The sequence below is a fragment of the Neopsephotus bourkii genome, unplaced genomic scaffold (assembly GCF_033783945.1).
Source record: "Neopsephotus bourkii isolate Nb327-2 ecotype Australia unplaced genomic scaffold, CSIRO-AGI_Nbou_v1 NB_228, whole genome shotgun sequence".
In the NCBI taxonomy this organism is placed as follows: Eukaryota; Metazoa; Chordata; class Aves; order Psittaciformes; family Psittacidae; genus Neopsephotus; species Neopsephotus bourkii.
In genome coordinates this window covers 162,006-188,433 of record NW_026900738.1, presented here as the reverse complement: position 1 = coordinate 188,433, position 26,428 = coordinate 162,006, and the positions used below count along the sequence as shown (strand labels likewise).

Here is a 26,428-nt window from a genome sequence, read left to right as displayed (position 1 = left end):
ACTGTGACTAGACCCAAAATCTTACTTGAACCTATTTATGCAAGTTTGATCTAAAGAATTTACATTTGTATTAAAAAATGTTTTAATTGTGTAATAAATAAAACTATTGCCCTTTTTTTCCCCAGTACCACTGTTTCCAGACTTCAAACTGTGCAAGACACAGCTACTTTCAAAAGCATGCTTGTCAGCTGGTCAGACACTGAAAATTAACAGCACTTCAGCACATACATCATTCCATCAGGCAGATGACTCTTCAGTCTGAGTTCAAAGTTCAAATCGTTCTGTTAAGGACAGTGCTAAGAATCTCACACTAAAGCAGGTACTTTATGTAGTACTAGAAGCCATGAACTAGTACTAGATTCCCAGCACCCACACATTTGTAGTTTTTTTGTTAAATGTTTGTTTATTCCACAAGTTCTTTAATTTCAAGAATATTGCATGACCATTTATAGTCTGAATAATCCCATACAGGCAGGCATTTCTAAATCGAGCAATATTTGTTTTTCAAGTATCTTGTTAGCAACTCTCCAGTTTGACATGCACACAGTTACTTGTTTCTCTGTGTCTAGCTCCCATAAAATAAAACTTCAAAGAACTAAATTCTGTATCTGTTATTTCTTCACTGTTTTACAGAGGATAATGTAAACTGTACTCCTGAACTTAGAAGTAATTATCAAAGGATGGCAAAATAAAAACAACGTGAACAACAGTAAACAATTTAAAAAGTTCACAGTGCAGGGCATAATGGAACCCATAAGTCAGATCACATGCCACCACACTTACATTGTGTTAAAAATCTTACTGAGAAAGCAGAAAGCAATGCTACAACAAGAAACAGTACCCTTATACAAAAAAAGTAAAATTTATTGCATATTTATCACATTTATTTGCAACTCACATTAAGGCTAGATTTACTAAAATCATGACATGTATAAATCCCACTTTGGGTTGCTTAATGAAGCAACCAATTTCTCTTACACTGAACCAATCTTTCATTAAGAAGAAAAAAATATGACCCAGTGAATATAGAGGGCAGGCAGCATCCCCTATTTATAGGACACGCTTCATTCAACAGATTTTCTCTGGCTGGGACCTGATTTCCCAAACAGTTGACAGAAACTCCAAATTCACTGTTTCATTACCATCCCCTTTATTTACAGAACACTAGATGAAAAATAACTATCTGAAAAGTCAACTTATTTATTAAAGATTTCCACAGCCTGATATTTAATCATGCCTTAGGAGAGTCTTATTAACTCCACAGGCAGTAGCAGCTTAAGGGTATGAATACAAACTTCTGCCTCACCATGAGTAAAGGCACTTTTGCTGGGAAATCAACTACTTGCACTAAAGAAGTAACTAAAGATTAGTTTTCACCTGAAGCTGAAACCTCTTCCAGCATTATCCCATCTTCTCAATTACTGCCTTATGCCATTTACTGTTTTGAACAGCCTTTGGAATTTTTTTTTTTTTTTTTTTTTTTTTACAAAGTGAGACAAAGCTAGATTGAGCTATTTCACCATTTGGTCTTGAAAGACAAGGCCCTTGGGACTCTTGTCTTCCAGAAGGAGGAAGTGCTGCAGTCTGTTTCTCCTGTTGCCTGATACAGAAGTCCAGCATTCCTACCACCAAGATTATTACAGCATTAAGAGTCCCAAACCACCTGGTGCCAGGCAAGTAAATAAACCAGAAGACAGTTCTAAAGCTATTTCTGAGGAAAAGCACTAGTTAACAGATTAGGTAGGGTAGATGAAGTAGGGTGGTTGAAGGAAGACCAGGATTTTTTTTTTTTTTTGATGACACAAATTGCATAAAGACACAGTGCATGAGCAATACACTGTGATGAGACAAAGGTGTAGTTCATTCAACCTATGAAGTTACTAATTACTCAAGGTTATTTTAGAGAAAAGTCCATTTTTAAATCTGGGACAACATGCTTGCTACCACAAGCTGCAGTGACAGATTATTTCAGTGCATTTCTCTCAACTGCAAAGCACATGTTCAGAACCCCTTAACTTGGATCACGAAGGCAATTTAACCATTTGTCACCACAATTCTGAGGTGTAATTCTCCTCCCCCCAGTCTTTAATATTTTTAACAAAAAGAGCTTTGTAGCTGAAAATAACTGAGGCTACATCATTCAAATGCTAACTGCCAGTGCAATTCAATACTACTAGATATATAGAGAGCATACACTACACAAGAGAACTGAGGACAACAGCACAGAATACAATATTGGACACCCTTACAGTAGTTACTGCAAGCCTGATTAAGCCATTTAGTGTCACACAATGACTCTATTATCCATGCACCTGCCTTCCTCCTCAGCAAGATCTACAAAGGCTTATTTACATTCAGTATAAATTCTACACAAGTAACTTCTCAGAGACAAAGCTTAAGCTTTGCTTTCTTGAAAGTGGCTGCAACTGGGACAACACATTTCACAACTTCTTACCCAGCTGGGGACAGTGCATAAGAGTTGAAGCTAGACACTTTGAACAGCTAAGTTCTGCCATTCTTTACTTAACTAAAGAATATATCTTTACTTAAGACAGAGGCAGAGTAGGTAGAAGAAGTCAACATGCTGTACATTTGGCTCCAAATACTACTGACTGCCACCCATCAGAAGCTATCTATGTGAAGGAAAGAAGTTACTTTGGGCAAGCAACCGGGACAGAGAAAGGATGGCAGGCTGAGGCTAGGTTTGAAATGTGCAACTTGGTTTCAAAATCACTAGGATGAAGGAGTCCTCTGAGAATCAGGTAGTTTCATTGCCACTGCCATAATATTGCAATGTACTACACAAAATGACTTAATGGGTCCAATAATTTACATCAGAGCAGTTTAAGTTTAGCAAGCTGCCATACTCTTAACAGTTAAAAAAATTAAAATCAGTGACACTCTACAAAAGACTTGGCAAGTTTAATAACAACAACAACCAAAAAAAAAAAAAGAATGCCCTTTAATGCACAGCTAGGAACAAGTGAACTGAACACTGGAAAGGTACTTCCGTGGACAAAGGCTATACTGCATTTAAAGTGCAACAGTTGACTATGCCACTCCCATACTACAAAGAGAACAAACCCTTCCAAACCACCAGTCAGTCCCTGCATTGCATTTAAAACCAAACAAAATAAAACAAAAAAATCCTGAGAAAGAGTAAGGCTGGATAAAGAACCCCCTCAATTGCAACAGGCAAGTCTAATTTTTGTTCGTAACAAGTGTGCTGTCAGAGGTCAAAACTTTTCATTATGGCATCATGGTCAAACTTGAAACTCAAGAAAGCTCTTGATGAGAAAGCAAATTTGTAATGGCCATTGCATGCCACAGATTGTCTGTCCACTTGTTCTGTCAGTGGATCTTCAATGGAGCAACACATCTCATATGCTGCATCTGCTTAAAGAGAAGATAGCATGAAACAAATATTAAAAACATAGTTATCAGTAAAACTATCAGTAACAATACAAAGCCATACTTCAAATGTATACTCAGTTAATACTTATGACAAAATCTGTATGTCTGTTCATAAACAGAAGAAGGTATCTCAACCATATTTATAAGTCATCTAGTGGTTAGAAAAAATCTTCCAAGTCACAGCAATTTGGGGACACTTTCAAGAGTCAGCTTTTCCCACAGGTGTTGATTTTTCCAAGTTATTCCTTAATAAGGAGGACAGAAATACAGCCCCATTTTCTGAGCACTCTCCAGAGTAGTCCAATGCCAACTGCAGCTAATTACTAGCGGGACAGAAAGCCGTGAACCAACACTCAATTTACCAGCATTATGCTGAATCAGATGCTATTTTCCTAAAACAGCTTTGAGTTACTTTTCACTCAGCCACCAGGTTTAATCTGAGTCTTCATAATTTAGGAGACTTGCAAAAGCAACATGAAATAGCATACAAAGTTAACTAAACTTAAACCAAGCAACAAAAAAACCTAAACCAGCCCACAACAACTCACACTGCCTTAAAAATAATACAGCTTTGTAACATTTGGCATTTGGTAGGGTAGCATACAAGGAAAAACCCACAACCATCATTATTCAGGTGCCTTTAGCCTGTAATACATGACAATGATGAAAATTCAGACTGCACTTGCCTGTTTCAAAGTTATCTTGAAGTCTTCTTGGATTAAGCCTTTTTTCACATTTCTGGTTAAAAGAATGACCATACATTACACACTTCATAAAGAAATAGCATTCTATTTCTTGGGGTATAGCTTAAACATCACCTAAAAGGCATGCTGGTTACCTTTACTTTCATATATCTCCTGGTGTGTGATGTTACTTATAACTCAGCACGAATTCTGTCATGTCACTTTATCTAGTGACAAAGCCTACAAGTCTTTCAGAAGCATGCAACCTTTTAATAGTCAACAAATAATTTTTAAAATGCAGACTTTCAGGGAAAATTCTGAATGCTTTCTGAATGTTTTTAAGCTGGAAAGGTCTTGCATATGAAGGTGCGGAATAAAAGTTGCACATGCACAAGACCTTTCTTCAATCGGCTTGTCCCAGAAAGCAAGGGGGAATACATTTGCAAACACACTACTACTGTCAATTAAATTAGCATGCATTACAGACACAAAGTTGGAATTCTCCAGGGAAGAGTTCAGTTTTAGTCCCAGGTATGCTGCTGTAAGTATACAGAAAAAAAGTATGGCAACTTTGCACTCTGTGTGAATTAAGAATTCCCTGGCCTCCAAATTGTATTACAAAATTATCACAGGGACATGAAACACTTCGACTTCAAAAGACTAACAATCATGAAAATGCAAATGAAACATCACAGAAGTATTTCGAAAAGTCTGTAAAGATCCTACAATGTGACTGTGGAGTATTAACAGTTCTTGTTTCCCTCAAGAACCTAGAGATTCCCCTACCAGTTTTCTCCTATACAGCCAAATTTCTGGGCAGTCAATTCTTTCACATTTTATTCTCAACCCCAAACACAACTAAGCATTTCTTGCTACACTGAGGGGTTTACAGGACAAGAACTTACGGTTTCTGCACTTTTACATGAAAAACAGAGAGAAGGTAATAACCGCAAGCCCTAATGGGAAGAATCTGGTTTACAGCCTGTAAACAAGCAAAACTAAAGCCTGGATGAGCCAGCCGAGCTGTATGGAGAACTGAGGCTCATTGCTGCACAAGAGTCAACAAAGTAGAACTGGAGAGCCATAAAGAAGGGTAAGAGAGGGTAGGTATCAGTGTCTGTGTGAAATAGACATTGTATTTTTAAAAAAGAGAGAGATCTCAGCGAGTCTTCTCCCAGCCAGCAGAACTGCAGGGGCAAAGACAATTAGTTACTGCAGGGAAAAGGTAACAAAACAGGAATGTCATACTGGAATATACAAACTGCTGTAGTTCTACTGTATGATTAAAAAATTCTATGAGATTCTGCAGTTCAAGTCAAGTCTGTATCATAACATTTTTGCTAGGAAGGGAAACAATAAGCATGCACTACCACTTTATATCTAAACGTTGCATAACAAAACTCCATACTTGCAATAATATATCCTACATGAATAAAAAAAGAGACACACTGCACTGACTTCTTATGACACAGCACAGCAGGCTATTACCTGACAAGAATCTGGAAAGCTTATGGTCTACTAAAATAGCTGGCAAATTTTTAACTGCTATAACAAGCATTTACTTCCAAAATGTGAACTCTCAAGTTTACAGTACGCTTGTCTAGAGATGTATATACATACAATGTAAGAAATATCATATTTCTACAAACACCAAATACTCTGATCAAATATACTTGTGATAGATATGTACTCTTTTTCAGCAGGACATTGGACTAAACATTTGTTAAGCATTACTGGAACCTGTTAATGAGACACCCACCACACGTTTCTTACCAAGGTATGATTTGGCTTAACTGGTTGGCTATGGACTCCGTTTGTTCGCTTCTTTTGGGTGGGAATGTCTTGATGCTGCTTTCTGCCATTGCTCCTCAAGCTCTGAGTCTGCTATTAAGTCCAAAATGTAATAAAGAGTTGAATTTAAATGGCAGCATTGAACATCACCGGTAAAATCTGTCACCCAAATAACCTCAAAACATGTAAAAGGTGTCTTCTGTAGACAAGCTGGAGCACACTGTAATTAACTAAACATGCACTCAAGTTACAAAACATCACCAGCTGCTACTCATTCTCTCTTACACTATTACAGACACTGCATTACACAACAAATTCAGCTCAGTGAGTTCCCATACATTGATACATATATAGTAGTGGTACCCAAAAATATTTCAAAAGGGTACATGGAGGACACCAAAATGGTGAGTAGTAATTACTATCTATACCTGAAACAACACAACAACCACCTGATACCCCACCTCTGTCAGATAAATCTCAGAATTCCTAAAATTTTTCTCCCACCCCCCCCCCCCTTTTCAGGCTATGGTGACAAAATTCAGTCTTTTCAAGCCAGAGAAGAATACTTATGAACAAAGACATCTGTTTTAAATTGTCCAGATACATATGTTTGCTAATGAGACAGCCTACCTTTACTTTCAAAACTTCAGCCATCTCAGTATGATTATATGGCTTCTGTGGCTGTTTTGGCTTCACACACTGCTCTCCTGAAAAGCCATCTGTAAACACCTGCTGACTGCAGCGAAGTTTGGATCTGGTATAGGAAAAGAGAGCACCGTGGTTTAAGCCCAGGCGGTAACTCAACACCGGGCAGCGACTTGCTCACCCCCCTTTACTCCCTGCTCTGGGCAGGACAGGAAGGAGAATCAGAAGAACGTAAACCCCTCAGGTTGAGATCAGACAGTTCAGTAATTAAAGTATAATATAAAACTAATACTACTGCCACTAATAATAATAATGATAAGGGAAATAACAAGGGGAGGCAATATAAAACTAAAAAGGGAAGGGAAGAAAAATAACAATAAACACTAGTGATGCACAGTATAATTGCTCACCACCCACCGATACCCAACTCAACCTGAGCAGCAAGCAGTCCCTTACAGGTAACTCTCCCCAGTTTATATACTGGGCATGACATGCTGTGGTATGGAACACTCCTTTGAACAGCTTGTGTCAGGGGTTCTGTCGCCGCTCCCTCTCCGCTTCTTGTGCCCCTCCTCACTGGCAGAGCATGAGAGACTGAAAAGTCCTTGATCAGGGTAGGTGCTATTCAGCAGCAACTAAACCACTGGTGTGTTATCAGCATTGTTCTCAGACTAAAGCCAAAACACAGCACTGCACCTGCTACTAAGGAGGAAAATAACTGTTATAGCTGAAACTGGGACAGAGCTTATAATACAACTTCAAACCTACTGGCAGGAGAAAAAATAATATGAAAGAATTTTCTGCTTTTTGGGACCAACCTGGAAGACAACCTTAAGTAACCTAGAAGTGGAAACTGTAATAATGCTCAATGCTTTCATGCAGCTTTGTTTTGCCTGTTGGTAGGAAACCTACGTTCTGCACTAACAGCAGATTAGGTTCATGTTAGCATTTGTCCTGTTGTTGTCAGTGTTTGTCTAATTACTGCAGCATAGCCTTCTCTTTGGTCCTACAGGTTTTAAAGTTTGCTCTACCACTTTTCACTCAGCTGAATCAAAAGCCAGCAGCACCTGTTCCCCTACAAACTCCCACAGGATTTTAGCTGGCTAGGTACCTCTGATGATACTTGACAGACAAACTTTTAAATTTCCCATTTTTTCCTCTCTGGATGTGCAAAAAAATCACTGAACTTGACACACTGAAAGTTATCTATGTGGTTTAGCTTCTGGTTTTTGAATTCCCGTAGATGTGACTCTAGAATCAGTTTTGACACGTGAATTTACCAAAAAGGTGGTATCATGACATTAATTAGCTTCTCATCCTATTTACAGTCCTATGAGATATGCCTGTAATTTTACTTTTCTTTACTAACACGTTCTATTACTGTATATATGATTTGCGTGGCAAGGTTTTGGTAGTGGGGGGACTGCAGGGGTGGCTTCTGTGAGAACATGCCCTAAGCTTCCCCGCATGTCCAACACAGCCAGTGCCAGCCAGCAGTACGATGGATCTGCCACTGGCCAAGGATGAGCCCATCAGTGACAGCTGTGGCACCTTTGAGATAATTCATCTGAGAAGGAAAAAAAGATACTGTGCAAGAGCAACTACAGCTGGTGAGAGGACTGGTAACATGAGAGAGAAGAAGCCCTGCAAACACCAACGTCAGTAAAGAAGCTGAGGGAGGAGGCTCCAGGCAAAGATTCTCCTGTAGCCTGTGGTACAGACCATGGTGAGGCAGATTGTGCCCCTACAGCCCATGGAGGACCCCATGCTGGAGCAGGAGAATGACCAAAGGAGGCTGTGACCCCGTGGAAAGCCCGCAATGGAGCAGGGTCCTGGTAGGAACATGGCCCCATGAAGAATGGAGCCCACGCTAGAGCAGGTTTGCTGCAGGACTTGTGACCCCGCAGGGACCCACACTGGAGCGGCCTGTTCCTGAACAGCTACACCCCGTGGAAAGGACCCACGCTGAAGCAGTCTGTGGAGAGCTACAGCCTGGGGGAAGGGGTCTGGAAAAGTTTGTGGAGGACTGTTTCCTCTGGGAGGGACTCCATGCTGGGGCAGGGGAAGAGTGTGAGGAGTCCTCCCCCGGAAGAGGAAGGACCAGCAGAGACAATGTGATGAACTGACTGCAAGCCCCATTCCCTGTCCTCTGCACCACTGGGTGAGGAGGAGTTAAGAGAAATAGGGAGTAAAGGTAAGCATGGGAAGAAGGAAGGGTGTGGGGAAGGTGTTCTTAAGATTTGGTTTGAGTTCTCATATGATTTGATTGGTAACAAATTAAACTATTTCCCCAAGATGAGTCTTTCTTTGCCCATGACAGCAACTGATGAGTGATCTCTTCCTGTCCTTATCTCAACCCACAAGCCTTCTGTGATATTTTCTCTCCCCTGTCCAGCTGAGGAGGGGAATGATAGAGCAGCTTTGGTAGGCACCTGGTGTATAGCTAGGGTCAACCCATGACATATTTAAACACAAATACTCCAAGAAAAAAGACAAGCAATTTGTATGAACAATGTTTTATAGAAAGTATACAGAGGTGTTAAACTGACCTGGTTCTTACCTAGCTTTTTCCAAGTTGGGCCTGGAGAGTGTGCTCCCTGTAGATGAAAATCCATTGTCACTATCTGAGGAATCTCCATTCCTTCGGGAAATCCATTCCCTCAGTGGTCTGTGAGCAAGGAGAAGTGCGACAAGACCTACTTACTACAAAACAAATCTAAAGAAATTAAAGTTGTCTGAAAGGCAGTGGCCCAGCCTTTGCCTCATTTCAAACATACCTGATGAAGGGAATTGCCATAAAAAATTTGTTAGGTGCTAAACCCAGCTTGGACTTTGGGGTCATGTCATTTCTGTGGCATGGTAATTTGTCAATGGAAAACCACTCAATATTCTAGAAGAACAAGAAGTAACATGAAAATACCCACTATGCAGTCTTACAGAATGTTACAAGTATGTATCAACCAATTATTTTTATTAATTAAAAAATGGTAGTGGAAGACTTTAATTAAGGGACTACATCAGGGTTTTTCACAAAAGGTTAATTAACAATGGAATCATTCTCCTGACCTCAAATACAGAGTAACAGATGGTACAGCATATACTCATTGCAAGATACAGCACTTAAAATATTAAAGGTATTATCCAGCAACTAAATTTAGAATGAGGGTTTCAAACACCAAACAAATCACTGTACACTTAATGCCATAAATAAAGGTAGAGGCTTTCAATAACTTCTAAAGCCATTACAATTTTTGCTGGTCTTATTTAAAATGCCACCAAAACCAGACCACCTACACCAGTTCAAAAATTATGAGAAAGAAGGGGAATAAGTTTGCACAGTAAGTTTCAGGTTTTGTTTTAAAAGAGAAAAATATGGGTAAAAGACAGGATTTTCATTACAATTTCTACATTATTTTAACTATAAAGGCTACATACTTTGCAGAATGGGGAACAAGATCAGGAATTCTGAATATACAGTATAAAAGAACTTACATGAGCTTTTCTGTTACAGAACCTAGCCTCAAAACCCCACAACCAGATAAAATGTGTAATATGTAAAGAAGTTACAAACTGAACTGATTTTCAATATAGTTCTATAGGGGAACACAAAAATGGCATGTCCATTTGTATTAGATCAAGTGAGGACAATGCTTCAGCAGGGACACAAAAATCTGTCACTGTAAGAACTCTTCATCACCCCACACAGATGGCCACTGTTACACAAAGTGGGATGCTTTAAAAAAAAACTTTTTAAAAAACCACAAAGTTCATCATCTTTTAATTTGCATCTTGGAAACAGGTCTCTAATGCAACAAATTAAGACAATCCTGTCTAGTCAACTACAAGTACCTCTTCCTATTTAGAAAGGCAGATGCCCTAGAAAGGCAGATGCCCAGTTCAGTAGCACCATCTGCATTAAAATATGGGGATGTTTTAAACTGAACTTCAATACAAGAAAGATATGCGAAATTCAAAATTATGGATATCAGAAACAAAGTTTCCAACAGGTCTACTACTCTAGTCTTTGCTGCTTTCACAAGAAATTGACAATACCCTGCAATGCAAAGATATAATTTCTACATTGTATTAGAGGTATTCATCTGGCTTGGAAGTTCCATCATTTTACAGACCATTAAGTTTAAAAATCAAGCTCTGTAACACAAGGTTTCTATATATTAAAATGAGACAACACATACCCGAATTTCCCTTCGAGTTTTGGGGTTGAATTTTGTGTTCTTGGGAACTCCTGGAATGATGTACAAGCGTGCTAACTGATCGTTAATTCGCAGCTCAATGTATTCTTCTTTGCAGATATAATCTTTTATGTCAAACCCAGTTTCTTCAAACACCTGAGAAACATATAGGTGATTCTATGAAATCAGCGTGCATATATTCAGACTCATTCTTTCAGAACCTACCACCACAAGAGAAGGAACGACTATTTTTCAGATCTATCCATGAAAGCAGGCCACTGCTGGGGAAAACAAACCTTTACACACAGGTATACTCTCAATAACTGAAAAAGAATCTAAGATTCTATGTTCTTTACATTTCTTTAAAGAAGACAGACCTGTAATAAAAGTTAAAACTACTCTATTACGCCTTCATGTAGTAATTAATTAATACGGATGGGGAGTCTCTAGCTACTCCTCCATGCTGCTGGATGCTTGGAAATCTTATTCACAATAAAAACTTCTATTTGGGGAGTAAAAACATCTTCAAATTCTAGACAGGTTTATTGGCACATCAGTTTTTCACCTTTTTCAACACATCTCCTACTTCATGAACCTTCTACCCCAATACATGTAATTGTTCCTATGTTCATCCCAAAACCCAAAAACAAGGTAGCAGAACATTTACAATAAAATTCAAGCTGCACATTCACACTGACAAATTTAAAACTGCTTTGCTAGCTACTCTAAAGAAAAAAAGTACATATATGATGGAGATTACCAGAAAGACAATATTTTAAAATATAATTTTCTGCTTTACAGTGAATATTATGGCCTCACAGTGAAGGATCACAGATTCACAGAATGGTTCAGGTTGGAAGGGACCTTCAAAGAACATCTAATTCCAAGCCCCTGCCACAGGCAAGGACATCTTTCACTAGGTCAGGTTGCTTGAACCCTTACTTCAAAATACGTACTTTTGACAACATTCTTAAATATACAAGGTTTGTAATATAAAAAAGCTTATGACAAAGACACCTAGTATTTTAAATCACATTATGCCTCTAAGCTTGCTAAGTAAATACCCATTTTTAGAAACTTCCTAGTCCTCAAAATCTCCACAGGAAATACAAGTAATAATCAAATTAACCTTAGTAAGTCTCTGCCCATCCTTCCCTAGCCTTTTTGTTCTGCAGTGACAGCCCACTGAATATGTAGCTCAGGTGTTTCCCTCTCTGGCAAGTCATTTAATACTATGTAATGTCCTACACTCAGACATCAGTAACTGCTAACATGAAAATGTATTTCATGTGTGTTCATTACATAATAATGCAATGTTAAGATATAATGCCTTATTTTGCTCCTCAAAGTCCATATTAAATATGTGAGTGGTATAGAAAGCACCAACAGGTGCTTTTCATACATGCATTTTGATGGGTACATTTAAAATAAAAATCTATGATTTCTCAGATACTGGTGCAGTCCAACCATGAAGAAAAGTAACACATCTTACTACTTTTATCTTAATATTCCATCTCAAAAATTCTGGATTCATTATGTTACATGAACACTGACTTTATACCAGAAATATTCTTTCACAGGCTATTTTTAATATGTAGCTTCACTATCGATCTAGACCTCCAGCAGCCATAAATCCCACAGATTATTTTTCAGGTTTTATTTTCCATATACACTGAACCTTGTTTCTGCATCACTGACAAATAGAAAAGTAAAGTTCTTCACAATTCTTACTTAATCTTTTACAACTTCCAACTCAACTCTTTAGGCTCTTTACATAGCCCAGTGTACACAAACTAAATTCCTGTTCTTCTACCTTTTTACAGTAACGGTGGCCCTTAAAATTAATATTCCAAAATCCACAGAGTACATAAGATCTCCCAAGCACCAAAAAAGCACTTAAAAGTACATAGTTCAGCAAAGAACTTTAAAAATAGTACTCACTTAACAAGTTAGTGCAAAACAAAAACACTGACCATGATTTAAAATTATATAACCATACATCCTTGATCATCACTCTAGAACTTAGAAAAGCACCAAAAGCTCTAGTGTAAGACTTCTGCAAGAAATACACTATTTACCTGAGTTGATTAAAGAGGTATCTAAGTAAAATAGCTTTTCATCCAATATACTGTTGCTCTCATCAAAATTTTCCTTTCTTTAGATTAAATTTAAGTGGATAAAATACAGCTTACCTCTCTAGCAGCACAATCCTGAGGAGCCTCTTCTTTATTTACTTTCCCTTTTGGAAATCCCCAACCAGACTTTGCTAAATAGCCCTGCACCAAAAGAACCTGCAAAATGCAAGGGAATGCAACTGTCAAACCTACTATTCTAACCAGTTTCTGTTAGATCTCGTCCCTTCACAAAATGATACTTTAGCCTGGAGGAAGGAAACTGTGTTCTACCAAGAACTGTAACTTTCTTTTCTAGGGTCATGCAACTCTGAATAAAGATGAAACAAAACTTTTATTTTAAAATAAATAATAAGAAAAAAAAGTGGAAAGTGAAAACCAAGTGAAGGTGTGTTTATTGTCTCCCATATATTTCTGCACACACTCAACAGTGTCAAGTACCTGTCAGGTCTTTGTGAAGCTGAAGCACTTATTTTTTCTTCCAGATGAAAAAATGTAAGCAACAAGAAGATTACTTCTGCCAGCATATGCCATCCTTCCCTCCAGCCCTTTACAGCTATTTCTGTACTCACACTTTCAAGCGTTTCATCGAGGATAATTGCACCATAGGTTGGTACTCCCATTTTGTATTCTTTCCACTCGTCTAAAACCTTTTGTACGTCTTCACCTTGAGGCAGTAAAAAAGGGCAGTGATTGAAGAGTACAGCAGCATGTTAAGGAAAACAAACTTTAAGCATCCAGTTTCAAATCACATGCAGATATACAAGAGATACTGATTCAACATTTGCAATAACAGCACTCCCTCCCCTAATTGTTCACAAGATGTATTTTCTTGGAAGTAAGAAATATTATCAATAACCCATTACCAACTCTAAAGGTCAGAAAGCAACAAGTAATTTGGTAATTCTAATACAAAACAATTAAAGAAGAAAATAAAAAAAATGGAGCAAGACTCGTTTGAAGGAATGCCTCTCCTAATTTTGAAGAAATAGTATCCATGTAACAGTTACTTTGAACTTTTTCATTTTAAAGACAAAATACAGTTTCATCTCATGTTTGAAGCAGAGGTAAATTTTTCCCACAATCACTTGTTACACTACAGAACAGAATCTGTACTTATGTATTTACTATGTAAAAAAAATATTTTAAAGGTAACAAGTTACAGAGATTTGAATTCTAATACATTTCACCAAAACTCACTGTGCAGAGAAAACATGAACAACTTTTGTAACTCAAACTCTGAAAGCAAATCTACAAGCCCTTAGTAAAAGTAGAATATTCCATAGCAGAGTACTTAAAAATACAACATTGCAGCAGAAATACTTCTGGCAAATGTGAGCTGGAGGAACTCACCAAGCCACTCTCCATCACACATCAGCAGTTCTGGCCTGGTGGGCAGGTACCAGAGGTTGGCCAGTGTGGTGCCTCTCTACAAAAAGGGCAGGAAGGATGATCCCAGAAAACTACAGACCTGTCAGCCTGACCTCAGTGCCGGGGAACGTCATGGAGCAGAGGATTCCAAGTGAGACCATAAAGAACATGTGGGAAAACAAAGGGATCAGGTCTAGTCATCATGGGTTCATGAAAGGCAGGTCCTGCTTTACCAACCTGAAAGCCTTCTATGACAAAGTGACCTGTGTGGTTGATGAGGGAAAGGCTGTGGAAATTGTCAAAGCATTTGCCATTGTCTCCCACAGCATTCTCCTGGAGAAACTGGCTGCCCATGGCCTGGAAAGGTACATTCTTCACCATGTAAAAAAGTGGCTGATGGCTGAGAAGTGGTGAATGATGTCACACCTAATTGGTGACCAGTCACTAGTGGTATCCCCGACAACTCAGTACTGACACCAGTGTCAGTATCTTTATCGACAACCTAGATGAGAGGATTAAGCGCACCCTCAGTTTGGAGGCAACACCAAGCTTTGTGGGAGTATAGATCTGCTGGAGGGTAAGAAGGCTCTGCAGAGGGATCTAGACAGGCTGGATCAATGGGCTGTGGCCAGTGGTATGGGGTTCAACAAGACAAAGCGCCAGGTCTTGCATTTGGGCCACAACAACCCCATGCACTGCTACAGGCTTGGGGAAGTGGCTGGAAAGCTGCTCAGTGGCAAAGGACCTAGGGGTGATAACTGATGCCACTGAACACGAGCCAGCTTGTCCTGGTTTCAGCTGGGACAGTTATTTTTCTTCCCAGTAGTTGGCACAGTACTACATTTTGGCTTCAGTCTGAGAACAGTGTTGGTAACACACCAACACTTTAGTTGTTGCTCAGTAGCACTTACTCTGATCAAGGACTTTTCAGTTTCTCATGCTCTGCCAGTGGGAAGGGGCACAAGAAGCCAAGAGGGAGCATAGACAGGACCCCCGACACAAACTAGCCAAAGAGGTATTCCATGCCACATCACATCGTGCCCAGTATATATACTGGGGGGAAGTCACCTGGAAGGGACAGATCATTGCTCATGTCAGGCTGGTCAGTGGTCTGTCAGGGGTGCAGACAATTGTGTTGTGCATCACTGCTATTTTCTGAGCTTTCTTTTCTCTTTTTGTTATCAGTAGTGTTATTATTGGTATTATTTCTATTAGCACTATATTTTACTTCATTTCAATTATTAACCTGCTCTTATCTCAACCCACAGGTTTTTAATTCTTCCAGTTCTCCTCCCCCTCCCACACAAGGTGCAGGGGGACAGGGGTGGGAATGAGCAAGTGGCTATATAGGACTTAGTTGCCATACGGGTTTAAACCACAAAAGCCAGGTAGCCAAGAAGGTCAGTGTAATCCTGGCTGGTATGAGAAATAGTGTGGACACCAGGACCAGGGCAGTGACCTGTACTGGGCACTGGTGAGGCTGCAGCTTGAATCCTGTGTTCAGTTCTGGGCCCCTCAGTACAAGAGAGGCATTGAGGTGCTGGAGCAGGTCCAGACAAGGGTAACAAGTTGGCGAAGGACCTGGAGCACAATGAGGAATGGCTGAGGGAACTGGTCATGTTTAGTCCGGAGAAGAGAAGGCTCAGGGGGGACGTGAAAGGAGGATGGAGCGAGGAGGTGGCTGGGTTCTTCTCCCAGGTAAGAGACGATGGGACAAGAGGAAATGGCCTTAAGCTGCACCAGGGGAAGTTTAGGCTGGATAGCAGGACAAATTTATTCACCAAAAGCGTGATAAGGCATTGGAACAGGCTGCCCAGGTCAGTGGTGGAACCACCGTCCCTGGAAGTGTTCAAAAACCATGCGGATGAGGCCCTTAGTGACACAGTTTAGTGGTGGACTTGGGAGTGCTGGGGTAATGGTTGGACTTGGATCTTAAAAGGTCCTTTCCAACTGAGCCGATTCTGTGAAATGAACAAATAGCATCAATTACATTGTATGTTTCCTTCCCTGCTTGCAATTACCAGAAGAATTCTTTCAGTCTGAAAATATATTTATAATTAAAACCATACCTAAAATAAAAAATAACTACATCATATTGAGCAACAAAAAAATCGTATTTTTACAGTTTATTGTTAAAATACATGCTGTAGATTTTCAAAAAGTAAATCTTAGTTTTTAAACAGAGATTTTGTGTAGTGAAACCACAGATAATAATATTGTGAAGTATTTTGTGCAATCAAACCACAAACAATATTACCATGAAAGTTAGAAGCAAAACTCCAATTCCACATAAAGAACATACAAGAAAAGTTTAAAACTCGAACACTTGCTGGATGAAAGACAAAAGTTTCTCCTCCAGCAAGTGTTATATAGTGCACATTCCAGTGGCCCTTGTAAGCAATTAAAAAAGCAGAAGCCAAACATATGAATTTAGAATAAATGCATCCTCTCCCCATTAACAGAACTGTTTCTGTTTTCTGCTTTGCAGGAACAAGCGTCAGTACTTCCAACAAATACCACTGGGGGAACACATACCACTCTCAGCTATATTAGCATTAATGTCACTATTTACTTAGAAGGGGATTAAATTAAGGAGAGAGAACACCATGAAGAGCTCCAACAGCTCACTCTGAAACCCACCTCATCTCCCACAATGCAACCATGAAGAAAAATCAAAGATCAGAAATTGCCTATTTCCCATAGTTCTTTGGCAGTCAGAGAAACATCTCTTTTGTGGATGCCACAAAATTTTTGAAGCAATTTATAGGTAAAAGTCACACAGGTAGCAATACTAACTTATAATCACTAACACAAACTGACATCTTCCTGTTGCGAGTATGATATTTCATTAACAATATTCAGTTTGCAGTTTAGCCACCGAGACAGAAAACAATTACACTAAAAAAGGATATCAGCTTTAGCAAAGTCTCTTATCCCACACTGAGGTAATCCTGGTGCGTTTTGCATGTAGAAATCCAAGTAAAACCAATGGGCAAGTTCAATCTGAAAACAGACCCTGATTGCATTATCTCTCTCTTCACTTGGAATGTGCAAAATAAATCGGCTGCAAGGAAAGAAAGAAGAGTAAGACTAGCCAAATCTATCAACTTAAATAGATCTAGCAACAAAAATGCATGCAACAGTGTAATTCCTGACCCATAAGAACAGAGCAACAGACCACCAGATCTTCCTGGCAGTCTAGACAGCAAACGGTTTCCACAGCAAAGGAAAATACTCCATTCCTGGCAGTGTTCAAGACCAGGGTGGATAAAGCCTTGGGTGAGACAGCTTAGTGTGAGGTGTCCCTGCGCATGGCAGGGGGGTTGGAACTAGATGATCTTAAGGTCCTTTCCAACCATAATTATCCTATGATTCTATGATTTTAAATCAAGACAGAGAATGGATCATGATATTCTCTCACAAAAGTCAATTACAATAATTTACTTTGTAAATTACCTAAAGGAGGGTAAGAATATCTTACATAAATAGCTGTATTACAAGAATGAAAGCATTTCTAAATGTCCAGTAAACATCCTGTAAACTCCGATGACAGATATCAACACTTTTTTGTCTGGACACAAGCTGAACACAGTATTTTTACTTAAAACCACAGTAAATTATTGAGGTAGATTTTAAAATTCAATACAATCCTATTAAAACATAGACAATTGGTTTATTTTTCAAGTCTACTATGCTTTAGTTCAGACATTGGCACAAATATATAGAGTTCCAGAGATATAAGTGTAAGCAACATTGTGTGACAGCTTTTTTAAGCAGAAGAAGCTTTATTTATTTATAAGATCAACAGAATTTTCTTTTTAGAAATTTAAGATAATCTACCCCATTGAACTTAAACCATCTGACATAGATCTTTCACATTCAGCTCCTGAGTACCAACAGCTAAATTCCGGTTCTGGCATAATATCATTGCCAGAACCAGAAATACTTAGAAGACATCTTTATTTAAAATTTGACAAGTATAATTACAGGATGTCAAAAGTGGCTCTTTCCAGCCACTCTGTCCAAGGACTGCTTCCTGCCTGGCCACTGGAGCCCAGCGAGGGGTCCTTGCCCAGGCTGAGGGACACGGCTGCAGCTTTCCCTTTGGCAGGATGAAACAGCAGCAAAGCCCAGCATATAATTCCAGGGACAGGGACACACACACGCACACACAGAGGAGACTATCACAGCTGTCTCATCAGCTGCTGCAAAGTGCTGCATTCAACAGAACCTGCATAGACGGCTCACATGAAACAACTACAGAGACACAGCACGAGTCCTACTCTTCTAGCAAAAGGTTGCTAGTGCAGGCTAGTACACACCTGACGCTCTCCAGGTTCATAAATACACATACATTCATGCAGGGGGTGACCACAGCTCCCTCTGTCCACCCTGTCTGACTCCTGTCCAGATCCCAAGACCTCATACCCATCACACAGGTCCCTGTGCTGCCAGCTGGTCCAGCCTGAAGTTTGCCTGTGACCACATGTGCATAACAGATTTGGGGAAGACGCTGACCCCCACCAGCACACAGGCTGTGACCCAGGGTCCTGCTACAGTCACCAGTGCTCTGCCCCTCAATCAAAAGAGTTCCCCCAGAGTAACTGGTTCTCAGGACACTCACTGTGCCAGAAGCTGAAAGCCAAGATATCCACCCATGTGGGTAACCAGCACTCAGACATGCTCCTCACTCCAGTAGCTGACACCCTATCCGCTCACAATTGCTCTCATCACTAACTGGCACTTCATCCCTGAATCCCTTGCAGCATACATGCACATGGGGTGGAGAGTGAGATTATGCAGAGAGACAACTAAGAAAAATTTTAGTAAGATGCAAGACAAGACAGACCAAGGTTATCAGGCAAAAGGCTCAGCCAGACAAGCATACTGACCAGCCCAGTTTTACACACAACTGGCTCTTCTTGCACCCCTTTCCGCCTACCCCCATTTTGCCCCCTCTCCCCTTCCCCTGCTGCACCTCTTCCAGCCCACGGTGTGGGATAATCACCTCCAACCCCCACCTCGGTTTACAGTCTTATCACATGCAAAGACCAGGCTGAGGTGTCTGTGGTTTCTTGATAGCCTACCAATTAGTGTGGCTGGCAAGTTTAGTTCTTGTCAGTCTCCACTTCTGCTCTCTTAGGCCTGTCTCGATATATATTGGGTTCCAATTTCCTCATTTTCCCCTCCTTCATTTACCAGAAGCAGGTACCCAAATAAACTTGCTGGAATATTCCCACCCCTCCCCCCATTAATCAGTGCCACCTTGGTTCTCATCACTGCCTCCCTTATCATTCCTCCCTCAGGACTGTGCCTCTGTATGTCTTGTTTACTGTTTCCTACCTTTCTTATTCCATTTTCCCTGAAAAGAGTCATTAACCAGATAGCCTTAAAGAAGCAGACACATGCCCTTACATAAATGACCTTATTAATTTCAACAACAATATTCTGTCCTTGTCCTCACCAACAGGGAGGTGGGGAATGTGAAGTTCAAGGGCAGTCTTGTCTATTGTGATCATGAAATGGTGAAGTTTGAGATCCTTAGGGCAGCGAGGAGGGTGTGCAGCAAACTCACTGCCCTGTACTTCAGGAGAGCAAACTTTGGCCCGGGGCTCTGAGCAACACGGTCTAGTGAGAGGCATACCTGCCCGTGACAGGGGTGTTAAAACTAGGTAATCTTTAAGGTCCCTTCAAACCCAACCCATTCCATGATTTTCGTACTCATCAATTTTTAATTGGCAATACCACCCCACAACTGTACCTTTATTTTTGAATGCTCAATTACTGCTGAAAACAACCCTTATCTATAAAGCTGCTGTAAAGGAATAAGTCTATTTTATAACTAGTTGATGGTGTTTTCTCGCCCAGCACTGTAGCTGAACACAAATCTGAAGCTACAATATGCAGTAGTACCGAAGTGGAATAAGCATCATTATGCTTAGAACAAGTAACATGAGCAAAGCCAATGAGAACACTACTTACCAGTCACAAAGTTAACTCCTAAGTTAGAGTGATGGAAGTGCTAAAACCAGGTACCCCTAGGTTGTGCTAGGTGCACGATCTCACGTGCTGCCAGCAGGGAGCTTCAGTGTGGCTTTCGTTGGAGAAGAGGCAGAAGCTGCCTGGGGCTGGACACAGCAGGCTCGAGCAGATCCACTGCAGGGCACAGCTGAAACCAGCAGCCACAACGTTGGTGCCTCTAGAGAAGTGTACTCAAGAAAGGCCAAGAATGCCAGACAAGCAGAGGAAGAGAGAAAAGGAGTGTAAAACGGTATCACAAACACCAAGTTCAGAAGCATCTGAATTTTTTTTGCCTTTGTTTATCCAAATTCATTTTAAACTGGCAACAACATAAATTAATTTTCACAAGTTTAGTCTGTTTTACCCATGACAGAAACTGGTATGCAATCTTCTCCTTCAGAGAATGGTTTTGCAGTAAAAGCATTTAACAATAACCACCACCACCATTATCAATTATACTCAGTTCTCACAGAGATCTCAATAGGCGAATATAAAAGCCTTCTTGTTATTTTATACGGTTGGGAAAAGCTGTGGGTTTGGGGTTTTTTGTTTGGGGTGGGGTGGGGGGGTTGTAGGAGGCTGTTCAGGCTTTTTAAGAGCCATCTTGTACTGAGCTTTTAGTAGTTTTCAGTGCTTTAAAATTTCAGTGTTTGATTATATGGTAAAGGTTACCCAGCAGTACTTCATGGGGTTTTTTTTAACCTGTTAGGCTCAACAAAAACAAAAGAATCACCACACCCGCTCACCCTCCAAGACATACAAAATTAAGATACCATCTAAGGCACCTTTGTATGGCTTTGGAGCTGCCAACAGCCATGAGAATTACCTGTAGGCATTAAAACAGCTGTAGCTGCCCCAGACAGTGGAATTCTTATTTAGACTAATTGGCTGAATTAGTTGGAACAGCTGCAAGTGATCCAAGCAGCTAAACATGAGCCTCTTTGACCAGCCTGTCTAGCCTATGTGAGGAATCTGAAGTGCTTCAGCTCAAAATAAAATCCGAACACATTTTAATTCAGCAACATATCCACTGCTGAACTATACTTTGCAGACCTGTCATTGTAGGGAAGATAAATTCCACCCTTGGTGAATGAATGTGCACAAAACAGGAGTACTGCAATCAAGAGCAAATAATGATAGAACAAAGGGGAATAGCTTTAAGCTGAAAGAGGTGAGATTTAGATGCGATCTTAGGAAGAAGCTGTTTCCTGTAAGGGTGGTGAGACACTGTTAACAAGTTGCCCAAAGAAGCTGTGCCTGCCCTTTTCCCAGGAAAGTTCAAGGCCAGGCTGGATGGGGCTTGGAGCAACCTGGTCTAGTGAAAGGTGTCCCTACTTGTGGCAGGGGGTTGGAACTGGATGAGCTTTAAGGTCCCTTCCAACTCAAATCATTCTATGACTCTATGATCTTGATGGTCCTTCTGTCATAAGGAAATGTATCAAGCAGGTAAATATATCAAATGTAAAGTCTACCAAGCAGGTGAAATGCCAGATACAGTAAGAAGTAATGCTGACTGCATCTCCTACATACACAAACTTCTGAAGAGTTTTCTTCAGAGATTCCAGGCCTTTTGCTTCAGAACAAAGGAAAGTATTCCTGTTCAAAGACAAAATGTGGAAGTCTGACAGATATTTTACCACTCTCAAGATACACATAAAAACAACAGTTCTGTTTTGTGGAGATCTATGCCATAATTTAGCTTTTCACTTTTCAGTTACACCACCAAAAAAGAAAAAAAAAGCAAACACTCGCTAAAAAGATAAAATCTCAGAAGTACTGGGCAAGCCTGATTTGAAAGCAGACTGCTTTCACTGTTTAGCTTAGTAAGAGTAATGTGAAAGACTGTCATCTCCTAAAAATGCACTAAGTTATTTAAATTTACAGCTTACACTACTACAGTTCATATAAAAAGATACTGAAAAGATACTGGAGAACTTGTATGGGTCCTGTAACTTTCCAAACTTGTTATACTGAAATTATAATTATTTTTGTACTTAAGTTTAACCTGCTGGCAGAATTAAAAAAAAAAAAAAAAAAAAGAGAGAGAAATACTAAGTATAGGTTGTGCTAGCAAATATTCTGAATCTTCTCAATAGCTGAGCATCAAAAATTGCTTGCCTGTTCCAAAAGTTCCACTAATACCATAGATTGAAGACTGTGGGAAGAGACAGATATTTTAATAACACGTTTATAGCATGAAGCACAGCACCACTGATCTTTCACTTGTTTACTGTTTTATCCTCTCCCTTGAGCCAAGGCCCTTTCACTCCCCCACTGCATACCAGAATCCCTTCTCTCTTTTCCACAAGAAAAGCTGGTGAGTCTGCTCCTCCTTTTGGCTGTTTTGTCCATGTCCAAGCAAGGCAACATATCTGAAGCAGGGCTGATCTGTTAGTACTAATGAAAGTCAATGAGGCGAACTAGGAAAAGAGTAAGAGCAAGACAACAACTACAAGCCCCTGATCTACCTTCCTAAGTTGGGGGGAAGGGTTGGGGTTGAGAGCAGGGGCTGTTTGTGGGTTGTTGTTTTTTGTTCTGAGTTTTAATTAAAACCACCCCACACAACTACATTCATACAAGTTGTAAGACAAAAACACCATTTCAAAGGTAGAAGACCACAGCAGCTCAGGGGAACACACACAGTAGGACAGCGGGACTGACCCTATAACAAGGTAAGATCCGATTACTCATGTGCCTTTCTATCAGCCACCCCCCAGGAGAAACATTGACAGGCTATTTCAGTTTTGTAAGCATTGTGATTCCCCAAGGATTTTCTGAAATAGTCTTAAATCCCGATTTGTATGTGAGCAGCGACCTAAAAGACAAGTCCCATCTCTCTGTAGAGAAACCAAAAGAGACAAGATGGAAACATGAGCACAATTCAGAGACCAGACAGAGAATTGAAAATTCATTTGTGTACTGCAAACTCCAGCTCTTGCACCAGGTAAGCAACAAAACTCTACAGAGCAAAGCAGTTCTAGCTTCCTCTGGTATTCTCACTTCTATGCATTCTCACTCTTTGGAAAACAGTAATTCCATTAAATAGACTATCCTTCATCTGTAATAACGTTTCCCTCTTGTATGTAAACACTTCAGAAGGGCTTCTTTCCGGGTGCTAAGCACAAAAATTTCATGCTAAATATCACATCAAGTTCTGGGGGTGGCAGGTGAATTTAAAGGTCCAAAGGACTGCACTGCAGATGATCAGAGATTGAGATCTTCAAGGGAGAAAGTGCAGCCCTCAACCCCAAGAAAACTGAATTTATGTTTCATGAAAATGTAAATGCGCGGCCTTTAGGATAAGAAAAGCTAACCATTTCAACCTAAAACGACCAACAAGCAAGAGAGGTCAGTTTCAGACTGAAATATATTCCTTTGGCTCTTACTTTTCTGTCTCACTGAAACATTCTCTTCTATCAGAGATAAATCAGCAAAGGGGACTTCCCACCACCGCTTCTAAATGAAGCCACACTTCTGAACGGTAGAGTACCATATCAAGCCATCACTACACACATCACATCAATCCTACACTTCTAACTCTTCTCTCACCCGCCCAAGCACCACCGACACAGCTCTACCTTCTTCGGTCCAGCAGCAGGGGCTTCTCAACACCGCAAAAAAAGCCCCACACACCATGTCCGTGCCTAGCTTCTTCCCGACACCGGGCTAGCCCTACACCGGGTTCTGCCTACCGTGCCAGCAGCAGTCTGTCCCCGAGGGGGCTGCTTCGCCCGGGAGGGCGGCGCCCCACACAGCACCGAGCCCCTTCCGCTTCCCGGCCGAGGCGGGACTGCCGAGGGAGCCCCATTCCGGGGGCCACCCCTTTCCCCAGTCCAAGACGCCCCACTCCTCCCAGAGCCCCACCAGCCCACCTAGCACTTCTAGCAGTCCCGAGCGGCCCGGGCCCCATGCACAAGGGAGGCGGGGGGGGAAAGAAAGGGGGTACGTTCAGCCCGCCCCCCGCAACAGACTGCCCGCGGCACCACAGGACAGCTGGCGCCGGCGGGCCGGGACTGCCGGGTGTGAGGCAGGCCCGAGAGCGCCCTCGCTCCGCAGCTACCTGCACAGATCGTCCAGGACGCTGCTAGGGATCTCGGCCCGTTTGGTCTCCATGGGGAAACGCGGCTCATCCCGCTGAGGCGAAGCCCAAGCCACGGTAGCGCGGCGGGGAGGCGGGAGATCGGCGGCTCCCTCTGCCAATCGCCTCCAGCTGGCGATTCCGAGACCCCGCCCCCCGTGGTGGTGAGGCGAGCCAATCAGCTGCAGACTTACTGCGGGAACGGTGCTCTCAATATCGGCGGGAGGCAGCCAATGGTCGCTGCGGGGAGGGAAAAGCCTCCCGCCTACGGGGCGGGACGCGTCACGCTACGTCACATCACGTAACGGGCGTAGCAGCCTGGGTACCGCCGTCGCTGGTTCCTTGCTGGTTGGTGGCAGGCCTCGGCCTCCAGCGGCGGCAGACGGAAGAGCGGCTGCTGAGGCAGGGCACGCCGCACAGCGAACGGCCGCGCCTGCGCATCGCAAAGCCCACTCTCCTCAGCACCGCGCAGGCGGGGCCCGTCCCGCCGTGCTTGTGTTCGGGGGGGACCCGCAGTTGAATGGAGGGCAACTGTTTCCCATTGCAGAGCTCATTGTTCCAACTCCCTGCCACGGGCACCCTTTTCTAGAATAGTTTTGTCTTATTTGCTCTCCTCAGTCCTTCAACCTTACAGGTATGTCAAAAAAAAAAAAAAAAAAAAAAAACACCGGAATTTTAGAGGGACCTTACTGTGAGGAGAGAAAGGGAAACCAGAAGACCAGAGTAAGCTCCCACAGGGCTTCTTGCACTCCTGCAAAACATCGAAGTCCACAGATCTCTTTTCAGTTTGACAGTTGTAGACTTTAACAGGCCCTGTAATTTCTCCGTATTTCAGCATAAGCAAAGTAAGTCACGCTGCTTTCTGCATCCTCTGGTGTTGCTTACGTCATTTTTAACCCTTAGGGACACCAGAATAGCAAAATTTTCTTGTAAGAATGGGGCAACGCTACTTGTCAAAAAAGGGCATTTTAGCACAGTTGATAACCTTTAAAATATTGTTGTATTTTAAATGTAGGTACAGAAATTTTTTCTGTCTGCAGCTGAGAAAACTCACACAACTTGTTAAGGACTGAAGAATGGGGCTGATCGAAGAATAGGGTGGATTGAAGAATGGGGTTGATTGCAGAATAGGGTTGTAAATAAGTAACTTCAAGGACTTCAGGCTTTGTTAGCAACTATAGAGAAAAGGGAATGACTACAATAAGCTTTGCCAGAACTCCCTGGTGGTTACTGCTAACGATCCTAAACGCAGTGATGAAGTAACCACCAGGGGTCCCAAAGCCCACTACCACGTTTTAGTGCGCATGCGGAAGGGATTCTCTCGACGTATGAAGTAAGGTATGTAATCTAATGAATATGTATATTTAAGGAAAATATAATCACAGTCTGGCGCCGCAATAAAGAATACCAGCTTGTCAACTTAAACTTTGTTGGTGAGTTCCTGGAGATTTCTCCAAATCAGGACCATTTCTTAATACTATCTGGCACTGTTACTACTGATTATTAATTTAGAAGCATCATCAACCCTTAATGCTATGCCGTGGCTGTCTCAACAGTCCCCCCATAGCCTCAGATAGATATGGCTAACAAAGAAAAGGAAAGCAAAGGGGTTGGAATACATATCATAGGAGAGCACTCGGGGGTCTGGGGGTTTTGTGCTTTTTCTCAGAGATGAAGGCAAAGTGGGCACATCGAATTGCTACCTTCAGTTCTCTGGAGGTTGCAGAGAACTGGACCCTCCTAAGAGGTACACAGGACAAAGATGAAAACAAAAAACAAGATGAAAACAGTCACACATGACATCAAGTTTGCCTTGATGTCACATGACATGATCACCTTGATGACATGTGACTTGATTCCAAACATGAGCAAAAAAGTCCCTCTCTGATTGCAGGTAAGGACACCAATAGGCTGTCGATGTCTGAGGAGGCTGCAGAATTTCAATCCATGAGAATTTTCAGACCCCAGTGTTCCAAACCCTGAGCACCATGCTCTCAGGGCTTTAGCCTTACTCTGAGCAGAAGACTGGACTACATAATCTTGAGAGATCCCTTTTTACTGTATTTTATAATTCCATTAAACAAAACAAAGAAGTTACAG

The 26,428-nt window shown here is 41.3% G+C and overlaps 1 protein-coding gene across 4 annotated transcripts; it reads right to left on the bottom strand.

Moving 5' to 3' along the window:
• Positions 1–2,903: 2,903 nt before the first annotated feature.
• DCP2 (decapping mRNA 2) lies at positions 2,904–24,649 on the bottom strand. 4 transcript variants are annotated; one of them, XM_061344497.1, is made up of 11 exons: positions 24,311–24,649; positions 17,142–17,293; positions 13,431–13,558; positions 12,919–13,017; positions 10,730–10,882; positions 9,311–9,423; positions 9,094–9,201; positions 6,519–6,642; positions 5,871–5,978; positions 4,101–4,152; positions 2,904–3,393 (listed from the first exon to the last, which is right to left on the bottom strand). In XM_061344497.1, the coding sequence occupies exons 1-11, from the start codon at positions 24,361–24,363 to the stop codon at positions 3,230–3,232; spliced, it is 1,254 nt and encodes a 417-aa protein (XP_061200481.1). In that variant the 5' UTR covers positions 24,364–24,649; the 3' UTR covers positions 2,904–3,229. The 4 variants fall into 4 exon arrangements, with proteins under 4 accessions (XP_061200481.1, XP_061200477.1, XP_061200479.1 ...); XM_061344493.1 differs by lacking the exon at positions 17,142–17,293 and having other exon boundaries at positions 2,904–3,396; positions 5,871–5,981; positions 13,431–13,525; XM_061344495.1 differs by lacking the exon at positions 17,142–17,293 and having other exon boundaries at positions 5,871–5,981; positions 13,431–13,525.
• Positions 24,650–26,428: the final 1,779 nt, after the last annotated feature.